This window comes from Manis javanica, chromosome 14 (assembly GCF_040802235.1).
Source record: "Manis javanica isolate MJ-LG chromosome 14, MJ_LKY, whole genome shotgun sequence".
Lineage (NCBI taxonomy): Eukaryota > Metazoa > Chordata > Mammalia > Pholidota > Manidae > Manis > Manis javanica.
Genome location: NC_133169.1, coordinates 87,033,311 through 87,051,361, shown reverse-complemented (window position 1 = coordinate 87,051,361; position 18,051 = coordinate 87,033,311). Strand labels below are relative to the sequence as shown.

Sequence of the window (18,051 nt, the reverse complement as noted above, 5' to 3'; positions counted from 1 at the left end):
AGGCAGAGGGTGTTTCCTGGGAGTTCCATGGGGCAGATGGGAGAACTGCTCCTCCCAGTTTAAAGTGCCGAGGCAATGCTGTGATACAACTGAGTTAAAAATCTTGTCTGTGACCCCACTGGAGTGAAGAAATTTTCACCGAAAATGTAATTTTTTTTTAAAGAATCCACTTAGAATAGCATTAAAGCCAACATACCTCAGAAGAAATCCAGTTTTAAAAACCAACAAAGGACATGTGAAAGCTATGTGATGAAAATCATATGACTTTATTTAAGGACATAAAAGAAAAAAAATAGAGATAACATGTTCATGACAGGAAGATAGGATTGTAAATGTATCATCTCTTCTCCCCAAATACTCTGTAAATTACATGCCATTCCAATTAAAGCCAAACATGGTGGTTTTCCATAGAAAGTGACATATCCTAAAACCTAGATTAAAGAGTAGAAGGCCAAGAAAAGCTAAGAAAAGTGATGAAGAAAAAGTGGTATGTGTGTATGCATGTGCTGGGGATAGGGCAGATGCTGATCAAACTCCTGACCCCAGCCCAGTCATGTCTGGGAACTTGGTATTTGACAAATACCACTTCAAATCAATCAGTGAGGGAAGGGTGACCTAATCAATAAACAGTGTTGAAACTATCAAAATTGAAAAAACCTCAGAACCCTATCCTACACCATGATCAAAAATAGATTTAGGTGGTCTAAAGACTATGTGGAAAAAATTTTACAAGAAAATACAAGCTTATCTTTATGATCTTGGAATAGGAAATGATTTTTCAAAGACTTCTAAAATGCACAAACATAAGGGAAAGATTGATAACATGATATTTTAAAACTTCCATACTAGAAAATACACTATAAAAAAGGTTAAGACACAAATAGGGAGAGGATACTTGTAACCTATAAAAGTGACAAATATTATTAGTATGTTGAATATTTAAAGATTCCCTGCAAATCATTAAGAAACCAATAGAAGAAAAATGGGCTGAGAGTATGTACAAGCAATTCACAAGATTTGTAAAAGCAAATCACAAATACTTATATTTTTATGTTCAAGGTCCTTAGTAATCAGGGAAGGTCAGTTAAAATAGTGAGATACCATTTCACACCTAATAGGCGCTAAAACGTAAGTCTGCAGATCAAGTATTTTTCAAAGACAGAGAAAATGGACATTGCGCAGCACTAGGTGTGTTCATCGGTGGCAGGAGGGAGCAGCCTGCAGGCAGCACTTGGGTCTTGGCCGCTCAGTCCAAGTTGTCCAGGAGGCAGCAGCAGCAGAGAGCCGCCCAGCACGCGGCCAGGGCTGCCTGGCAGCCGGCGGCGTCCTTCTTCCTTCCCCGTTCCAGCACGTACACTGGGGCAGGGGGTGGGGTGGGGAGAGAGACCCAGTCAGAGGGGACTGCCCGCAGCGCGACAGCCAGGCGGCTCCGTCTCCACCAGGTGTCAGGTGCTCTCTGAATGTGTCGAACGAGTGAGTGAAGGTGACATCTGCTCAGCAGCCGGCAGAACTGCTTTAATTACCTCCCCTTCCCCAAGGTGACTGTGAAGCCCGACCTGCCCTCAGCTGAGGCTCACCCGTAGTGGTCCAGTTTGCAGTGAGCCTGCTGCGGCAGGCACTGGCTGGAAGCTTTACACATTATCTCATTTAATCCTCACAACAGCTCAGTTACTATCATTTGTAGCTCTCAAACTCTGTTAGCAAGGGTGTGAATAGGTAGAACCCCACTGAGAGAGAAATGGTGGGGAGGAGTCCAAGCACCTTTGACCTAGAAAATCCCTATCTAGCATTTTTCTACAGAAATAATTGCCCCAGTGTTCACATATGCATGTGGTGTGACTGCTGCTGGAATTATATCAAAATAACTCCAAAACTAGCAATAGCCTTAATGTCTGTCAACTAGAGACTGGTAAGCTAAATTGATGTGTATCACATAATAGAATACTGAGCAGCCATTAAAAAGAACTAGGTGGCTCTTCCATGTTGCCAATAAAAGCAAGGTACACAGCAGTGCCCTACTTTATCTGTACAATGAAAAGGATATACACACACAAACAGACATAGACAGAAGTTTCTGAAATAATACAAGAAACTTAAAAGTCGGGATAGGGAGGGGTTGCAGGTTTTTACTTGGCATTTTACATTTTTCTCAAATCCTCCTCTACTGTCATTGCCAGCGGCCTGTTGGCAGGAGGGCAGGCCTGTCCAGTTTCAGGACACCTTGGACTTCTAGCGTCTGACACATGTGCCAGCTCCAAGGGCTTTGGGACAGCTAGCTCAACCGACCTGGGCTCCCTGGTGGCACCGGCCTCAGTCCTGGACTACCTTCCCACGTCACTGTTACCTAGACGCCGCCTTGGCCCAACTCCACTTAAGCCGTGCTCCGGCTGTTCTCGCTGCCCTCGCAGCCTGACGTGGCCCCTGTGACCTGTGGTTCCACCCATCAGATGTGCCTCCAGCGCATTCTGACTCCCCTCAGGCCTTGCCGACTCTGGCCCTGGGCAAATGCTACAGTTTCTACTGGGCAAACCTGGCGAGTAGCAGACAGATCAAATCCCACCAAAGAGCTCAGAGACCAGCGAGCACCCCGCACTGGTGCAATCCTAAGACCGGGCTCCAGGCGCCACAAACACATGCCCCGTCCCCCCATGCCAGGATCCAAACAGCCCACTGCCAAGCACACTTCCTCCCTCGCCAGCAGCATCTCAGAATTTCCCTAAGCCCAGCCTCTTCTCTTCCTCCCCTTTGGGTCTGTCTTTAGGTTTGGGCAGGCAGTCAGGCGCCCACCTGAGCTCAGTCCTGGAGAAAGAGGGCACCAAGGGAGCTGGGACAGTCTGTCTCTGAGTTTGCCCAACCCCGAGGATTCATGCTGCTCCAGGGGCCACCTGTGTCCCTCGCTGGCCCCCTCCCGCTCACCCCTGGGAGTGTGAACCTCGGCTCTTCCTCCTCCGGCTGCCTCCTCAGCAGAGCTCTCACCAGCCCGTGTGTGACCGCAGCAGGGGCCTCGCCAGGACCTTCAGTGCCTACTCCTCTGACCCCGGAGGTAGTGCCCACCCTGCCCCTTGGCCTTCTCTTGACTGCTGCAGCACTGTCCCTGGGCCCATCCTCTCCTCCATCCCGGAAATAGCCCTGGGGCCTTTCTGCTCTGTCTCTGGGGTCCTCACACCTCCTGGGCTGCTGCTGCCTTGGCCAAGGCTCCTGCCTGCCGCTCCTAGGCTCAGCCTTCACCTTCTTTCCATCATCATCAGACCTAAGTCTGCAGAGCCCTGCACGGCCACAGACAGAGCGGTCCCATTCCACAGAGGCGCCAGCTGCTCGGGAGAAGGCTCTGTGCTCTGTCCGGATTCAACTAGGAGGCCAGGCGGCACCCACCCGTCTGCTTCCCGCCGCCTCATGCCGCACAGCCCTGTTGTACACTTCACTGCTGTCGTGTCACTCCTTTGCCCCCAAACACCCAGGCTTCTCCTTCCTACAGCACATCCTCCTCGGCTGTGCAGACCACTCACAGATGTTTGGGTCCCATGGGTCCATATCAACCAGGCTCAACGCGCTACCCAGCCCCACCTGTAAGGGCCTTGAGTTCTTCTAAAGCCCAGATCCGTCCAACCTGCCCCCACAAGGAAGGCTGCTCTTAGCACAACACAGGCCTGACTGGACCAGCCTCACATAGGGAGACCTGCACTCCGGAGCCGGGGCTGCTGCCTGTCCCCTGGGGTCAGGGAGGGCAGTGCTAGGCACATGCACAGTGCGAATTCCGTGCGGTGAAACTCCTCGGAGCTTCAAGCGCCAACGCCTGTATTTGCTGGCTGCAGAGCCCTGGTGTCTGTGGAAAGCTGCGTGAGGACCACTTTGCGGTGAGAAGGCAGGAGCCCACTTCCAGCTGCATTCACAGAGCGAGGGGCAGAGCTGCCCTGAACCCCATCAGTGCTGACAGTGTAGCGAGCAAGGCGGGCATCAGTGCATCCCTCTGGTGGGATGAGGGATTTGAGAGCAGCCTCTGCGTGTGGGAGGCCAAGGCTGAGATAAGGTACTCTATGCTCCATACGGCAACACCAAAAAGCACAACCTGCAGGGGGCGCTAGCTGTGGGGTGCGCAAACCTCTGTTCCCATTTCCCCCAGCCCTCCTTCCTCACCAAAGCTGGCCTCGGCCATTTCAACTTCTTTTCCCAGGGCCCTGAGGCCCAGCAGGAAGCAGTGCGGTGGAGGAGTACATGGGGTAGGCAGCGGGTTCGCATCAGACTGTGGAGTCGGGAAGTTCAGAGAAAGCGGGGAAGGAAGGCTCCCTGATACTGTCACCCCAATCCAGGTCACAATTCCCAAAGATACTGTTCCAGTTTAGTGGGAGGCACCACAATTAGGATTTCAGAACTCATTTTAATAAGACATATTAAACTGGATTTAAATATAGGCTCATTTACTCATTGGCCATGTAAGCTCAGGCAGGTGACAATCTCTTTTAGCCTCAGTTGCCATTGCTGTACAATAGTGGTAACATTAGTAATCTATACGCTACAGCACATTGTAAAGGGTTCAAGAAATATTCACTGACGTTATTACTGATATTCAAGCAACTGTGACTCATCAGGCGGATGCTCCCCTGACTGAGTAAAGACCAGGCCTCTTACAGACAGACCAGAGAGGTAGAGAGAAGGGGTGGCTCTCCCAGGCTCTGGGGAGAAGCCTCAGAAATAAACAAAAGGCTAGGAGGCAGAGTCACAGGCTACTCCAGGAAAAAGGGCCTGAGAGATCAGCCAGCCCGTCACTGTATGGAGAGGTGACAGAGGTCCAGCCACAGGGAGAGGTGTGCCCAAAGCCACTATGAGGGAAAGGGGCAAATGAACAGAGCCAGGCCCCCACCTCCAGCAGACCCCAGGTGGAAGAACTCAGTGTGGAGGGAACTGCCGGGAGCTCAGGGCCTGGCCTCCAGCCCCACTCATGCACAAGCACACACAGTCCCTGTCACTTTTCCTTTGGCCCCAACCAACCATATGGCATCAGAGCCCAGGTTCAGGGTCGGGGATTCACAGTCACACCTGTGGGAAGTATGACTCTGGGATGCTCAGGAGGGTCAGGACAGAGCAGCTTCTGAAGGCAGAGGACAGGGAGCTAGTGTACTGAGCTTGGGACAGAAGAGAGACTTGGCTGGCATGGGAACAAAACAGCAGCAGCCCAAAGCTGTAGGCCAAGGGCCACAGACAGACCTGTATCCATGCCTAGTGACAACCCACCCCATCCCCTGAAGGCCCAAGCACCCCGGGCTCTGTGGCCACTCAGCCCAGCAGGAGAGCCCAGTGGGTTTCACAGGCACCTGCATAGACCATCTGCTGGGCCTTGGCCTTCCCTTGCAGCGACCCCTGGGAGCAGAGAACCAGTCCACCTCTGGGATCTCTGGCTGTGCACCCCTTGAACAACCTCTCAAGGAATGGCTTGCCTGCCCCAGGGTGGAAAAGTGCCCCCTTGTCCGTGTCAGCTCCAGGAACAGCTGCCTGATTCATGAGCTGTTCTCCCAGGGTTTAGGCAGAGCCCCAGTTCGAGGCTGGGTTACAGTGTGGAAGGCTGCTCCTCACAACCCACACGATCTCTGATTCTCTGAGAAGCAGCTGACCTGCTGTCCGGAAAACTCCCTTCATCCTCTAATATCCATAACAAACCCAAATAAGGCGCCATGTCAGGGGACTACAGTGATGGCCACAGCATGAAGCATGTACCAGCGCATTCTCTCAGCTCATCCCCAGCTCAGACTAATCGGACACCTCCCTTGCTTCCTCGTTCAGGCTCCAGATCGGCTAGCCCCACCCTGGGTCTCGTCGTCACCTCTTCGAACCCCATCTTCGCCTATAAAAAGCGGGGTTGATAGTCGTGTCTGTAGTGAGGCCCCAGTGAGATGAAAACGCGCTCACAAGATGTCACTTCGCTCCCCTCCCGCATCAGAGCAGCAGCAGAAAGTGAGGTCAGTCCCAGCCCTAGCGGAGCAGGGGGAACTAGGCCAGGGCGCTGACTGCCACCTCAGTGCCGCATGAGACCACCACCGCCTGGGCGCTCCGGGCTTCTCCTCCAAGAGGCCTTCCTGAGCTAACCCAGCCTTCAAGGATCTTTCTCACTCTGAACTGTTGCCACCACACTATCATTCCAATCATTTGAAAACAGCCCTAGAAATACCAAGCAGTCCTTAAGAAGAATGCAGATGAGACAGTGACGGGCCCAAGGGAAGTCTTGGATGCGAAGGGTAGGCTACAGAACAGAAGAACAGCAGAGATTGCTAAGAAAAAACCCTATCAATCTTGAGTTTTAAGGAAGGGAGTCACTGCCACTTGTCAGTTCAAACCCTTCAAGAAACCTCAACTCATCCTGCATTTTTCTAAAACGTGTAGAGTGCCCAGGACGGCCTGGGAGTAAGAACTTTCTCTTTGTTTGCCAGCAATGTTTTCATTTTCATCTGTGACACTGGAACGGCACAAGAAGCCTGGCCTCTTCCAGGAAGGGCTGATTTATCATCAAGGCTTCCACATGCCCTAGCTGGGCTGCGAGTTCCTCCCGTGACAGGACGCCTGCCCCGCGGCCCAGTCTAAGGCCTCACCAGGCCATGGGCACAGGGTCTCCCAGGGCGCAGGTGACTGTTCGTAGTGTGGCTGGCTCTGCAGAAGAGGTCTGAGTTGGCTCATTTGTGGGTTTGGAGAATTTCTAGTAAGAAATTAACACAGAGAATAACCATATGCCCATATGGACAAGAATTTCACAACCAGCTATCTCCACTTCCTAACTGGTCTGGCAAATACAGAGGAGCAACGGCCAAAGGAAGTCTCACCTAGAGGCAGAGAGACCCATGACCAGACAGCCGAATCCACCGAAAGCCCATTACCCCGCAGGTGTGTATACCTTACCAGTTTCCAAGAGCCCTAGGACTGGTTCTCAGCCGGTGCCCCAAAAACCAGGTCTTGTGGCACCTCCAAATGTCAAGGTATTTCAGGAAAATATCTTACTTTCCTAGATAAAAATTTACATATAATTCTGATTACGCTAAATGTTGTGTAAGAACTAGATGAAATGGAAACAGATTACAAAAGCCAGCAGACACGGGGGTTAATATTGTGCCTGCACAGAGCTGCCGTGAGTGGAAGACAAGTGACCTCAAGACACCACAGTTGTCAGTGGGCTCAGGGTTTCAGGTCCCAGATACAGCTGGGTCTGGGGACGCAGCCAAAAGGCCAGCCCAGCTCAGGTCAGCAGAGGCAGGCGTGGGATTATCCCCTAGCTGCGATTAGGTGCACCGCGGTGCCAATGCCACCAGGTGACAAGGGAGCCCCCCAGGCACAAGGAAGGAGCCAGCTGAGTGGAGTCAGAGACAAGTAATATGTAAAACTAGAATTGTAACATGTTGTGAAAGCCTATCTATCAAAATGAAGCTTGGTGTTAACGAGTTACACTGGAGTCTAAAGTTAGATTGTGAGAAAGCTGCCTTTTGGTGTGCAAGTCTAGCCGTTGGTGGAGAAGGGTGATTTATAAGAAACTGACCTTCAAAGACATCTTGCTCCTTGTGCTTTAAAACTCTTACTCAAAAGAACTGAAAAAGCAGGGGCTCAACAGGTAGCCGCACACCCAGGATCACAGCAGAATTATTCACAGTGGCCAAGAGGTGGAAGCAACCCAAGCGTCCACTGCTGGATGAATGGATAGACGGAACATGATCTATACACAAGATGGGTTTGTATTCAGCCTCAGCAAGGAAGGAAAGTCTGACATATACTACAGTGTGGGTGAGCCTGAAAGACATGATGCTGAGTGAGGTGAGCCAGTCACAGAAGGACAAATACTGTATGATACCACTTATCTGAGGTACCTGGAGAAGCCTGATTCAGAGAGAGAAGTAGAATGGTGGGAGGGGGCTTAATGTCGGATGGGTACAGAGTTTAGTTTGGAAAGGTGAAAAGTCCTGGAGAGGTATGGTGGTGACGGTCACACAACAAAGTGAATGTACTTAATGTGAACTGTACACTTAAAAATGGCCAAGATGATAAATCTTGTGCATATTTTATCACCACACACCCCTACATTCTTTAATCCTCTGCTTACGCATGAGGATTCCAGACACCTCAACACCCCGGGGAGGAGAGAGCACAGCCTCACCTCGCAGCCAGCACAGCGCCAGGTGCTGGTGGCTCAGGGACGCTTTGGCCCAGCAGTGGTCTCAGTTTGCTGCATTCGAGGGTGAGGATCAGTCCTGCAGTCCCCGGGGGCCAGCATGGAAGTGTTGGGCCAGCCAGCTAGGGGCACAGTTAAGCCCACTTGCTCTGCCTGCCCTTGTGTGCACCTGCCCTGCCGGCTGAGGCCTTGCAGACGGCTCCGAGTCTGTCTCACAAACGGAGCACGTGCTGAAGGAGAAAAAGCTGCTGTTCCTGGCACTTTGCTCAGTTTCCCTCCTACCTCAATGCTCACTTCTCCTTTTTCTGACACAGCCAGCCCTGCACGGGGGTCCAGGAATAAAAGGCTCGTCTCTGACTCAGGCAGCTCACACACTCCTTGGGAAGAAGGGCCAAAGAATTATCTGAGGAAATGACAGTGACATGCCACACTGGGTGGGCCCAATAATCAGCAAACTGGCATTCAGGATCAGGACACAGCCTTTCAAACTAAGGAGAGAGGGATGCCAGTCTTACGACTTCCCTGTCCTCGTTTCTCTTGCCTTATGCCAATACAAGAAAAGTTAAAGAAACAGTGACTAGTGAGTGGCTTACCCAGAAGTGGGCACCATTTTAGACTGGCCCAGCCCCTGCAGCCTGGGCTTCTCCTGACTGATAGAGTTATCACGGCCTGGCTCGCCTCACCCCAGGGAGGGGTGGTGATGGTGATTAATGCAGGATCTGTTATTTCACACCCTGCTACAGAGGGAAGATGCTTGGAACCAGGGAATCATGGAACAAAGCAAGGACAGAAAAAGTGAGAGTAGAACAGAATCCTTGGAAACCACTGCATTTGTGCCCTGAATATAAGACGATGATTGCTATGATTCTGGAGGCTAAACAGAAATCAGGAAAACTACTGTTTTCCTGGCTCTTCAGGTACTGGGTTACAAAACAAAATGGAGATGTTACTTTGAGAGAAGCTGGTTCTTTGGAACTTGCCCAGGTGGGCAGAGATCACCAAGGAGGTAGCTGTTGGGTTCTACCAATTAGTGTCCAGGCACAGCCAGGCACAAGCTGCCCTGCTATCGGCAATGTTAGTCCGACTCGCAGTGAGTGCCAGCCTCAGGAGTCCCGTCCAGATAATACCGGCAGCATTTACTAATAAAGCAAACACTGCTGTATCGTTTTTACTGAACACAAAGCATGTTTTTATCTTAGGTATACAGACCACAACTGGCTTCTACACGTACTGGATTCCTGTGTTACTGATTAACAGTTCTAGCAGATATATTTATGCAAAACACCCCAGGTTGTTTTCTTCCACTGTCAGGCTTAATTTTTCAACAGTAAAAATAGTTGTGTTTTTACCTGAATGCCCCCTCAGTTTAGAGCCCTGGTACAATGGGGAGTTCTGAGGTCAGGATGACCAGGCTCAGTGAACCACTGAGAAGGTGACTCACGGCAGACTCACTGCCTACCATTTCAGAGCAACAAAGGTCATCCTTACAGATTTGGAAAGAACCCTGCGGGGTGCCTGGGCTCCACCAAGTCACCCACAATTGCTGTTCTGTAACACTTCCACAAGACACAGTCACGGACAAAGGGTCTTGGAACCAACACCTCCCCCACTGAGATGTGCCATTTGGCAACTGTGAGGCCAGAGACTTCCCGGATAGAGAAAAGAAGAGAGGCCTGGCCTGCGGCATGGTGACTAAAACTCTGCTGCCCGGGAGGCAGGGCCAGAGTTTGGGAAACAACTCCCTTCCATGGTCAGTTCTACCAGTTCAAGCCAGTTTGTCAATGAAGGCCTATCAAAACAAGTCTCCAGTGCCACAACTGAGCACCCCTCCACAGAAACAGGAAGAGACAGGCCAGTCCTTGCTGTGACCCCCGAAAGGTGGGGCTCTAAGTGGGCTTAGCCTTGGAAGTGGGGTGGGCATGCAGGGAGCCTCCGACAGGGTGGGAATGACAGCAGGCACCTGACTGCTCCCCATCCACTGAGCAGCATTCAGCCACCCAGAGCGGTGGGTTTATTTATAGCACCACTAGGTTGGAGGACAGAAGGACAGCCCAGCACACTCAACCTAGGGTACAGCTGTGCTACACCCTCTAGCAGCTCACCAGGAACACCCTGGAGAGGAGGAGCGGTGGCTCTAGAGTCAGGTGTCCTGAGGTCTACTCTTGGTGTGGCTGCCTCTCTCAGCCTCAGTTTCCTCACCTGTAAGGTGGGAATAGCAGCACCTATTCCCTCACTGGGTTCTTCAGGGCTGAATGAATTAACCATTAACACAGGCCAGTGCCTAGTGCACAGCAGGTTCTCAGTGTATGCTAGCTGCTGTTACTACTTCCAAGACAGAGAGATGAAGGACTGAAGGCAGGGCGCCCTAACTGCTGAGCACCTAGAAGCAACATGAGCATCCGGTAAAGCTGGTAGGAGATCCTATAGACGGTTTCTCATTTTACACAATGAATCAAGGTCTTTTTGAGACAGGAAATGGGGTAAAAGAAGTGTCTACTTCCCTCAGGCAGCCTGAGCCCATCTCTTTGTGGATGCCAGGCTGCAGGGCGATAACTCAGGAAAGCCAGGGGCACTGCCTTCTAATGATGTTCACACAGCCACCCCAATTACCTACACCCGCCGTATCAGCAGGCAGGAGCCGGCGACCGACCACCAAGACTCCTTCTCCCACCCCACCCCATGCCTGAATAGGGGAATGGTCCTGCTCAGGAATTCCTTTAGTCTCCAGGACAAACCCTGGTGACCTTTGGTTCCTGAGTCTACCTGGATAAAATGCTGAGGACACCAATGCCACTCACCACTCCATTCCTCCAGCCTAGCACAGAGCACTCAGTAGGCCTGGCACGTGGGAGGCAGGGAATGAATGAGTGAGTCAAAGAATGATCACTCTGTTCTGCACTATTTACCTCGGCTAGAAAAGTTGTTTCCTGCCTGTCTTGTAAGCAAGCTGCGGATATAGGCTTAGCTGGCTCTTCTCTGAAGCAACAGTAAAGATTGCTAAGAAAAAAACCCTATCATTCTTAAGTTCTTAAGAAAGGAAGTTACTCCCATTTGTCAGTTCAAACCCTTCAAGAAACCTTGACTCACCCTGAATTTTCCCAGAATGGCTGAGGGCAGCCCTGATATGGGGCCACCACTTTATTCCAGAAGAGACCCGCCTGATGAGGAGGAGATGCTGGGAGAGAGTCCAGTGAGCAGAGGGACTAGTCCGCAGCCACAGGAAACCCCTTCTCCAGAGTGGCCTCTTGGGCCTTTCCTTCAGATCTGCAGGCCCAGGACATCCCGCCCACAGCCTTGAGGAGTTTGTGGTTACCCACAGCTGCCCGAGGGGCTTAGGGTTTTTTTGGCAGGGGAAGGAAGAAATATTGATTCTTCATAAAGTGTCCATGACACACATATCCCCAAGAGTAATAATCCATTTCACCCACTAACAACTCAAATATAACCTTGCACACTCTCTAAAACCCTCCAGGCCATCAGGGTGTCCCAGGCTACCAGATGGATGCATTTCAAGGGTAAATGGAGAAGCTCAGAGGGAACCAAGTACACCACTGAAAAAAAAAGTTTGATGGCAGTTTTTTTCCCAGGAGAAAATGGAACTGAAAGGCATTGAAATCTTTCCCGGGCTATTCCCATCATAAGATCTTTAAGCAGGTACGTTGCTGGGAAAAAAGGTCTGACACATGGGACCCCAAGGAGAAAGCTCTCCACATCACCACGTACACCCCAGGTAAACCCCTAGGAGAATGTGTGTGCGTGCACACGTGTGCGGGGGTGGGGGACCCTACTCCCTTCTCCCGCTGCAGGCAGCGTCTAAGTCCGGAAGGCTGTGGCTGGGTGAGGGCCTCCACAGGGAGTGTGCCACCTTCCCAATCAGATCCCAGCCTGCGCACGAAAGACACCTCTGATCAAGCAAGGAAAAACACACCGAGTCCAGCATGGGAAAAGGAGCAGAGCAGTAGTGGCCTCTCAAACCAAAAGGGTTGCCACCCTGACACACACAGCAGCAAGCTTCCTGGCTGCGAGCTGATAAGGTTTTCCTTACGTGTCAGTAGGAAGTCCCGTTTCCTGGAGGAGGGAGCCAAGGCAACGCCGGAGGAGACATCGGGGCAGGCTGCGCAGAGCGCCTCGCTCGCTCACTGGTCTGGCTCTGTGGGCCCCCCAGCCTCCAGCAGCCTGCTGGCTGCGCCAGGAGCCGGGTCCTCCTCATTCCTGTACCACCCAAGGTCCAGGCGCTGGCACCCAGGCTCACTGGATTCAGGCTCCTGCTCGCTATACCTGGCACCGGCACTGAAGTGAAATACACATCCCTTAACTTCTCTGTGGCTCAGTTTCCTCATCTGAAAAGAGGAGACACTAACAGCACCAACCTCTTGGGATTGTGATAAAGATTATATGATTAATTCCTCAAAAAGCAGTTAGCACAGTACCAGGAACAAAGTCTGTTTGTTTAGACAATAAGTGATAGCCGTAACTATTGCTGATACTCTATGAGCTAAGTAAACAAAGGACCACAAGAAAGAGCAATCTATATTGCAGAACTTTGCACTGTACTGAGCTTTTAAAAACAAGAATAATTTAGACTGGGGGTGGGGAGAAAACCCAGCATGAAGTCAGCGGTGCGAGACTGACATCTGAAATGGACACCTCAGTGAAAACTGATCACCGCTCCTTAGGACTTGCATATTCTACAGGCCCAAGATGCAGCCGAGGATACACAGACTTGATGAATTTAAGAAGAAGAAGAAAAAAACCTCACCACTCAATAACACTTTCATGTAGCATTATATTAGCTGCAAATATATCCCCTGGACAGAGACTAACATACCAGTTGAATTTTAAAAAGAACTGCATCAAAAAAACCTATCCAGAGACCAAAGATTTACACCAAATGTTAACTACTGTCTTTGGGTAGCAACATTAAGGGTAGCATTTACTTTCTATAAGGAAGAGAGAGTTCTGTAACTTGAAAAAGTTATTTTCAAAACAAGGCCAAATTTCTCCGTGCAAGAACCTGGCTGTAACCCAGGAACAGAAGCAACAGCCAGGGCAGAGCAGAGCTGTACCTAGTCAGGGTTGGAGAAGGCCTCTCTTCTGGCCCCCGACCACGCTGGACTTGTGACACTTGTGTTAGTGTCTGCTCGGCTCAGTCCTCAGCCAGAGATAGACACCGGTCTTCACCATCTTCATTGCCAGCATTCTAGTTACAATCATCCTGTGTCATGTCCCCCTCTGTAGGGCTTCTCAGCTCTGGGAAGCCACAATATAAGCAAATCCTTCCCCGGTGGCTGACCACACGGACCGCTGGGAAGCACACGCAGGCCTTGCATAGGCCCTAAAGCCACCCCACCAGCACACATAATGCCTCATTTACTGTTTGGAAGGGTGTCCTAGGAAAAGATCCCTGCCACCCTAGGTGACCCCACTCACAGAGAGGTCCCCACACCATGCCCGGTCTTGGATCCTACCCTAGAGACTGACCCATTCTAACTCACCCACACCTCCAATTTCCCTCGGGGCCTTTTGCCCAAAACAGTCTTCCTCTCACCTGCCAAACCAATTCCCTCATTGTTTAATATAAACCCAACTTAAAAAAGCTCATGCAAGAAGTGAAGGGAGTATTTAGGTCATGCTTCAAGACTGGGTCCAGGCAGCATCGGAGCAGCACACCCAGGCAGAGCCAGCGGAAGGGCACTAAGCACAGTGAAGCAAACCAGTCTAGGAACGGGCAAGACTTCAGACCACTCCCGTTCCCTGGCCCAGCCCGGCCCGCTCCAGTCAGTAGGCACTGGGCCCACCCCGCCCACAAGCAGAGTGAACTGGATCTGTGCAGAGCACTGCCTTTTCACACTCCATTTACCCTGAGAGCTGGGTAGGCCAAGGCCTTTGAAAAAGCAATAGAGGGTTTTGCACAAAGTATTTGACCAAAATAGACTGTATCTATTGTTCCGTAGGTGTTTCCTTAAGAGTCACTAGGAAGTCCTATTTCCTGGAGGAGGGAGCTAAGGCCATTTTTAAGAGCCAACAATCCCCATGTCTCGTGACAGACTGTTCTCCACATGATGCCCGGGTCCTCGAGACCTAGTGCAGTCACTGGGAAGACTTTAACAAACCACTGGCCTCGCTGAGCTGATTTTTCAAGTTAAAGCCTGAAGTTAGAAGGACGTGGAATGAGAGTTAAAGTTATTGCTAGGGGCACAATGCACTCACTAAAGGCCAATCTCATCTGCTTTTATGAAAAGGAAAAGGGTGGCAGGGATCTTTTCCTAGGACAGCCTTCCAAATAGTAATGAGGCATTACGTGTGCTGGTGGGGCGGCGTCAGAGCCTGAGCCAGACCTGCATGTGCTTCCCAGAGGTCAGTGTGGTCAGCCACAGGGGAAGGATCTATAGTCTGCTTATATTGTGGCTTCCCAGAGTTGAGATGCTCTACAGAGGGGGATGTGACACAGAATGACTGTAACTCTGAGAGAACATGTCTTACTCATAGGGTCTGCCTTTTCTACCACTGCTAACAATGCATGTTACTGCTAATTTTGAAGTATTTTAGGATATCCCCTAACAGAATGCAAAAGAGCATAAAAGGTAAGAATACAGATTTTGAAATCAGACAGACCTAGGTTCAGTTCATGGCTCAGTGAGTTACTATTTGACATGAGGCAAATTACTTCCTCTCTCTGAATCTCATCTCTAAATGGGAAACCACCAGGACCACTCTATGGAATATAAGATAATATATACAAAGTATCTGAGTAAGATCTAATTAGAAACACTAACATTTATTTAGTGTCTGGCACTGAATTACAGAAGGCGTTTAAATGGCATTCAGCAATTACTGAACGAGTGGTGATTCCAAGGGAAAAAGGAGATGAAGTTATAAGTTTTTCTTCATTCATGGGGGGAGCCACACAACACATGGAAGCATGTCAGGCTCTGGGGTTGGTCACCTAGGGCACCATGGGCAAGACATCACAGCTTCTCTCAGTGTGGTTCCACTTCTGTAAAATCTCAGATAATACCCCTTACCCTGAAGGACTATTGTAAGAATCGAAGCCATGCCCATAAAGCTCTCAGCCCAGTGACAGGCACCTCACAAGGCGCTCAGTAAACGGAAGCTGCTGAGGAGGATGGGCTTGGGGGTTGGCCTGGTGGGTTTGAATTTCAGCTCTGCCACTTCCTACCTGTGTGACCATGAACAAGTCGGCTTTTCTATGCTTCGTTTCTTCATCTGTGGGATGGGGATCATAAAAGACCCACCTCGGTCCCAGGACTATGTGAGTTAATATATGAGTGCCTGACACACAATAACCACCTGATAGGTCTTAGCTCTATTATATAGTTAGTATTTATTAATTATTTAATAGTAATTAAATACTATTAAATGTTAAAAAACTGGGACCATTGGCCTAAACTCTTCTAGTTCTGCTGGTTTTAATCTAGGAATTGGTATCAGACACCTAGATTCTCCAGTCCCAGAATGCAGAGAGGCTCAGAAGCAAAACCTGTCCAGTCAGACATGAAGAGGGGGTGCTTTATAGTTCCTGGAGCCTTCTTCCTGGGAAGGCCACCAGAAAGAGTCATGTATTTTTTCAGCTGCTGATGAAGCTGCTTAGAAGGCCTTTTTTTTCACTGGGCTCAGAAGCAATGTCCAACTTAAACTTTTCATTATGAACCTCTATAGTAGGAGTTCTCAAAGGTGATTTATGCCCCTCGGGGACATCTCGTCATGTCTTGAGAATCTGACTGTCATAGCTGAGCAGATGCTGCTGGCATTTAGTGGGTAGAGGCTAGAGATGCTCTACACATCCTACAAGGCACGGGACAGCCCACACATACACACCCCCCAGTTCCAAGCAACAAATCATTCACCCAAACGCCAACAGTGCGGAAGCGGAGAAACTGCCCTACAGGGAAAGGTGCTTGGGACAAGGTGGCAGGGGAGACAGAATACACAATGAATGACACCTACACAGAACGGTAGCCAGCAGCACATGGTGGCATGTGCGTGGAAGCAAGAACTGCCTAGGAAATAAGGATACAAAATGATTTATGGTGATGGGCTATCTAGACCATGAGTGGAATTAAAAATTTTTTTCTACAAGACCTGTTACTATGTTTAGGGACCATAGAAAGAGTGGGGGCTCAATGGGAGCAAGAATGACCCAAGCTGCAGTACCTCACGTATCTGTGACTGTCGCAGTGTAGCAGTGCTCCAATCCCTACACACAATGAACTCTGCTCAGCCCCCAGACAAAAAGATGAGTAATGTGAAGGTGGGAAAAGGAGCCCAGTCTTTTCTGCAAATTCAAGCTCAGAATTTTTTTAAATTAAGGTATCATTGATAAACAATATTATGAAGATTTCACATGAGCAACGTTATGGTTTCAACATTCACTGATATTATCAAGTCCTCACACCCCCATTGCAGTCACTGTCCATCAGTGTAGTAAGATGCTATAGAGTCATTTTTTTTCTCTATGCTATACTGCTTTCCCCATGACCCCCCTATATTATGTGTGCTAATTATAATGCTCCTTGATCCCCTTCTCCCTCCCTCCCCACCCACCCACCCTTCCCCATCACTACCCTTTGGTAACTACTAGCTCCTTCTTGGAGTCTGTGAGTCTGCTGCTGTTTTATTCCTTCAGTTTTGCTTTGTTGTTATACTCCACAAATGAGGGAAATTACTTGGTACTTGTCTTTCTCCGCCTGGCTTATTTCACTGTCAAGCTCAGAATTTAATAACTTGACAAAGCTTATTCCAGACTCTCACCCTGCCCTCTCTCTTGCATAGCTTTAAACTCTTATTCACCTTTAATCACTCAACAAGTAGTTACCAGGGAATCAAGTGGTCAAATTAGACAGGTCTCTGCTATCATGGAGCACTCAGATAGTAAGGAAAACCATAATTCTGTAACTAGGCCCAAGACTGTAAAATGACAACCAAGGTAGCCCTTTGAAGGACAGAAAGCTGCCCTGACTGGGGTGGGGGATACCACTCAGTGTCACTGAAGTGACATATGAGTGAGACGGGAAGAATTAATAGGGGTTAGTTGTACTGAGCCAAGAGAGGTGTGAAGAATTTTCCAAGCCATACAGAGGAAATCCATTTTCAAAGCCATGTGGGAGAGGCCTGGCGAGACTGAGAACTGACATGGAATCTGGTGGCAGGGCTGAACACGAAGGACCTCAAGGCCTTTTGGAATGTTGGTCTTTATTCTAGGAATAATAGAAAACCATTAAGGAGGGTAAAAGAACCATTTAAACCGTTAACTTGTTTAGTTCCTATTCTGGCTTGCCCAAGGATTAGGTAGGAAACTACTCCCACCAAAAAGTCTCATTATCCTCAGGTAAATCAAAACGTCTGGCCCATCACATAGAAACCCACGCTAGCAGCAAAGCTTCCAAACTGAATGGAAGCCAACAGAACACTGCAAAAAAAAAAAAAAAAAAGCAATTTCCCCTCTAAAGCAAGTATCAGCAAGTTCTAAGCCCAATGGGCAATGAAGGTCTATGCTCTCTCTGGGGCAAGAAAGGGGAGCCCTCAAGATGGCTGAGAAACAGCTGTGTCAAGAGCCACAGTTTCCAGGAGGGCCCCACAAGCAGCCCATCTTCTTCTAGCTGGGCACCCACGTTGAGGCTGGATTGGACCATAACTAACTCTCCCATCTGTCTCCAGACTCTGTGCTTTCATCTGCACAGGCCCTGGGGATTCATCTTGCAGTAGATCTTTCTGGAAGCCCTACTACCAGCTACTGTGCGAGGTGTGGGAATTGTATGATCTCCACCTTATTCCCCTTCCTTGTTCATCTTCTTCCTCCCTCTCTGCAGACCTCCCCACTGTGGCCATCTCTCTCCGCTTGTAGTGAAAAGAATATGTGACCAGACCGACTTGCTGGGTCACAGACCACA

General features: G+C 49.8%; 1 protein-coding gene across 1 annotated transcript in view; it reads right to left on the bottom strand.

Moving 5' to 3' along the window:
• Nucleotides 1-247: 247 nt before the first annotated feature.
• CYSTM1 (cysteine rich transmembrane module containing 1) overlaps nt 248-18,051 on the bottom strand; it is a 67,540-nt gene continuing 49,736 nt past the window's right edge. The window contains exon 4 of the mRNA XM_073221484.1: nt 248-1,356. Within this exon, the coding sequence (XP_073077585.1) occupies nt 1,247-1,356 (110 nt within the window). The 3' untranslated portion in view covers nt 248-1,246. The remainder of the gene's footprint in view (nt 1,357-18,051) is intronic.